This window comes from Alligator sinensis, unplaced genomic scaffold, assembly GCF_000455745.1.
Source record: "Alligator sinensis unplaced genomic scaffold, ASM45574v1 scaffold81_2, whole genome shotgun sequence".
Lineage (NCBI taxonomy): Eukaryota > Metazoa > Chordata > Crocodylia > Alligatoridae > Alligator > Alligator sinensis.
In genome coordinates, this window is record NW_005842912.1 from 475,875 (window position 1) to 480,651 (window position 4,777).

Consider the following 4,777-nt stretch of genomic DNA (forward strand, 5'->3'; position numbering starts at 1 on the left):
CAGAGCTTGCAGCAGCAGGCAGCTTCCCTGTGTGGCCCCTCTGTGCTGCTGCTCTGGGTTGCACATGCTGCACTCTCGGGCCTGCTACGCTCCCCTGGGCCCTCTGGAGTGCAGCATGTGCAACCTGGAGCAGCAGCTCACAGAGGGGCCGCACAGGGAAGCTGCCTGCTGCTGCAAGCTCTGCGCTGCCCAGGTCACACCTCCCCTGTGTGCATGGGAGCAGCATGGGCAGCATGCAGGGTTGTGCCCCTCGCTACTGCCCCCACCTGCAGGCAAAGTGTGGCCAGGGCAGCAGGGAGCTCGGAGCAGCAGGCAGCTTTCTGAGCCCCCCACAGTGCCCTGCTGCACTGGGTCCCACACATTACTCTGCAGAAGCAGCAACAAGGGCAGCACAGTGGGGTGCATCGCCGGTATCTGCTGCCTCCCTAGAGTCCAGGGCTGGGGCTGGGAGGCAGCTGGGGCCAGAGCCGGAGGGGGCAGGCACAAGCTGTTTGCAGTTGGCCCAGGTTCTGGGTAGTTGCTGATAGCCATAGAGCCGAGGCTGCTTGCAGCAGGGCTTCCATCCTCCCACCCTGCGGAGCTGGGGCGGGGAGGCAGCAGCTGTTTGTAGCCTCCCAGCTGCAGCCAGTCCAAGGTCTGGGGTAGCTGCTGCCAGCCATGGTGCCTGGACTGCTCCCAGCAGCCTGCTGGCAGCAGCTATCGAGAGCTGGGGATGGCAGCAGCTGGGAGACTGCAAACAGCTGCTGCTTCCCCTCCCCCAGCCTCGACCCCAACCCCAATGCATGCCGAGGAAAATGGCTTTGCATGCCATGCTCAGCATGTGTGCTGGGGGTTGCCAACCCCTGAACTAGACAATACAGAGACATGGAAATTTAGGGTTTCTTTCTAAGAATTCAAAATTTAGCAGAATAAGAGGGAAATACTCTGATACATAAATGCCCTAGCTGAACCAAGTAAAGATGGGATGAGAAGCTGAAAACTGAATTAATTAGAAAAGTAAAAGGATACCTGAAGAAAGAAAAGAGTAGGAGCAGCACTGATAAATTAGATGAAGGAGACAAATAGGATTAAATGATTACACAGTATGGCTTAACTGGTGTAGGAGATGGGAGAGAATGCGGAATGGCTTTAAGGAAATCAGGAAAGTATGAATGATGGAGGGAAGAATTAATATTTAATGGTATGTGGGGGAAAACCAGAGAATGGATTGTGCAAGGCAATAAAATAGATAGGGAGGAAGAAAAAGGAAGGAGCAGACAGAGGCATAGGGAAGGTGGCTGAATGGAGAGAAGAGAAAATTGATTTGCCGATAACAGAGAGAGCAGATTTTTAAAAGGAATGGAGGCTATTTAATAAACTATGGTGATACTGAAGCAGGGAAATGGAAGGTGGGAATAGCTGAAATTAGAAAATAAGAGTGAGAAACAAGTAAGAAATAGAAGACTGCAAGCATGTTGAAATAGAGCAAGGCGGACTTGGAAGAGTGAGACTAGGTGTGAGGGAAATATGTAAGCATATTGGATTTTTTGTTTTGGGGATGTGTTTTGTTTTACTTTTTGGCTTTTTTGGTATGTGTAGGATTAATTTAATTTAACAGTGAAAAGTTTTTCTGATCAAGAATTCTAAACACTGCTAAATACTCAGCAAGCTTGCTTTATTATATATGACATTTTTAAAGTGTTAAAATCTTCCTAAATGTGACTGACTATCTGATAATGTTCTGGAGAAAAGACCCAATAACACACCTCAATTCTTTCTTTTTTTCTTCTACTGCTCTCATTTAATATTGTTAGCTATGGGCTAGAATCAGGAACTATATTCATCCTTTCCTGGGGATGGAGAGAGGAACCCGGCATTTAGCAGAAGGACAGTACAATGATAAGGGTAGAGAGAGATCAGAAAATAAACTCTGCACGAAGGATGCAGTTTGGAAAAGCAGGAGGATTCAATACAAGAAGTGTGGTTGTGACATAAGAAAGAACAACATAGTTGAGATCCAACACAAGGCAGCAGACCAGGAACACTGGTTGAATGGGTGTGACAAACTTCAGAGGTAGTCTCAAACCTTTAGTGTTGAAAGGCAAAGCTACAGTAGACCCAATCCTCGGTATTGGTATTTAGTGCATCCCGCCCCTCCCCCAACCAAAACCACAAAGTCTGCTGAAAATCCCCCAAAAGGGATTGGATGAATTCTTGGAGGAACGGGGCATCAGTAGCTATTGAGCATGGGGGTTAGGGATATAGCCTCTGAATTAAAACCTCCTAGACCTTAAATACTGGAGGCTGCAAGTGAGAGGAAGAATGAAAAAAAACCCTCATCCAAAGAACCTTGTCTGCCATGGTCATACCCAGTTCATTCTCCCTTTTAACATCTACTCTCTGCTACTGTCTGACACAATACTGAGCAAGATAGACCTATGGTCTGACCCAGTAAATGGTAGTTCTTATGTTCTTATGAAGAAGAAATATTAACAAACCTGAGGTGAAATAGCTAGACCTCCAAGTGGATCACCATCCAGGATATCAGTTCCAGCATTATATATTATTATATCTGGTCTCGATTCATTTAATGCCCCTTCTACATGTGTTTGTACTTTCTGAAGATATTCTGTATCCTCTGTACCCCCATCCAATTCAATCTTCCGCTTTATGGCTCCTGCAAGAAATGTTTTAATAGTAATGGATCAAAGAAACAAAATTATTTGCTAAGAAAGAAAAAGTAAGATTTACACAAAAGCAAAAAAAAATTACATGATTTATCAAAATTTTGTCAATAATAATATATTATTATAAATATAATAATATTTTCATAGGATCTTAAGTTTAAAAGATGATTTTAGCTACTGCTTTCTTGATAGAAAATAACTGCTAAACTACGGCATTACAACCTGGAAACATTTTTGTTTAGAAGAAAAAATATCATGCAAAAATGAATAAAAGAGGCTTGCCTTTCTTAGCAAATGATTAGCAAGCAAGTAGAAAGTGGTTGTTGAATAAGGGAAACTTTCAGTCATATTTATTCCACAAATATTTGGCAAGTAAGAAAAAAATTAGGAAAAACACCAAACTAATAATGGACCAAGTAGCTAGCAGTATTAAAAGAGAGAGATCTGCCCCAAACAGCTTACAACGGAACATCCTGCAATCAGATCTGTATCAGGAAAACTGTGCCAATTTACTATCTTGATGTCAATTATGTTCCACACAGATACTGAGGTCTGCTGAGGAAGATTCAGTTTGGTCAAGGTGCTACAAACGCACGTAATAAGGCAACAAAGTCCCAGAGGATGGTGGAAAAGGGTAGGAGATCAGGCCCAAGGTTTTCTGTCTCTGAACTAGAAAATTTAGAATATTTAAAAAATAAATTAAAATAGAAATAAATCATTCAAATAAATTTCAGATCTTGCTTGGTAAAGGAAATGGAGCCTCACAAAGTATTTAACAAAATACACTGTGGCCTAAAATTCTGACTGGAGCCTCCGGAACCACTGAACAGAAACAAAATATATGATGAATACTAATTTGCCCTAACAATCTTTGTGAGATGAGATGCACTGATTCATTCCAGTCCTCCAGCACTGTAGCTAAGTGTTCTGTTTCCTTCCACATTTTTTGTCCTTTTCATCTTTTACATTCTTTCTGATATTATTTTTCCTGATTTCCATTCTTGTTGCTTCATAAATGTTCATAAAATTATGCACAGCTGCACATAACTTTGGACAACATATAGATCATGTTCTGAGGAAATAGTTATAAGCTGAAAAGAGTTTATAAAGCAGAGGAAAAGAAAAGATAAGTACTGGTTAAATAAAGTAATTAAAGAGAAGTTATGACAACCATGGAACCTTGTTGCATAGTTCTGCTGTTGGTTGAACTAATTTTTACACTGTTTAGTCACTGCTAAGTTTTAAGTAATTACCTACTACCGGTGCTGCCCCAGAGATTTCCCTGGGGCTTGAGGTCAGGCAAGTCATGTTGGCTCATAAATCTTCAAAGGCATTCAGATGCCTAGCTCTGATGTAGGCACCTGATTCCCCATTAAATCAATGGGAAGTAGGTGTCTAAATACCTTTCAGGATTTTAGCCTTCCCTGTCTGTGCAGCAAGTCTACATATTTAATATCCCTATCCCCATGGACAGATCTAGGATTTTGAAAAGGGGAGTGCAGATTGTGTGGTGCATCATCACAAATAAGTCAACACACACTTTTCTCTACTTAAAAAGAAATTAAAAGCTTTACTAATATGCTAAGGGCCTAGCTCTATATTATTCAGTTTAAGTTCAAATCACAAACAAATATAACTTCACTTAACTGTGCCCTGATTTGCTAGATAATATAAGAAGTTTAAAAAAAACTACAACTACCTAGGCAAAAATAGTCAGAAGAGTGTGTTTCATTAGTCCTGTAGTTGTTATAGTTAAATATACATTAGGGCTGTTTAAAGCTTTGGTAGTTGACTCAATTTGGAGGAGATGTGGCCTGATTCAGGGACCAAATCATGAATACGAATCGAATTAGGAGACCAATTAAAAGCTCCGAATTGATTTGAAGCATCCGAATCGATTCGGAAAAGCTTCAGAAAAGATTTGACCATAGACTAAACAGGTAGCTGACACAGCTGTCTCCAGCTGGTAAGTCTGTTGGGGTTGGGGAAGGCGGGGGGCAGAGAAGGGGCATGGGGGAGGGAGGGATTAGGGCTGGAACAAACTGCTCAGCCGGGGGGGGGCGGGGCACGGGAGCACAGGATGCAGGCGCGGGAGGCCTCGGAGCTGAGGG

The 4,777-nt window shown here is 42.5% G+C and overlaps 1 protein-coding gene across 3 annotated transcripts in view; it reads right to left on the reverse strand.

The window, feature by feature from the left end:
- HDAC11 (histone deacetylase 11) overlaps positions 1 to 4,777 on the reverse strand; it is a 102,798-nt gene that overhangs the window by 9,060 nt on the left and 88,961 nt on the right. For all 3 annotated transcript variants that reach the window (XM_025192322.1, XM_014525920.2, XM_006036093.3), the window contains one exon: positions 2,478 to 2,656. In XM_025192322.1, coding sequence (XP_025048107.1) covers positions 2,478 to 2,656 — 179 coding nt within the window. The remainder of the gene's footprint in view (positions 1 to 2,477; positions 2,657 to 4,777) is intronic.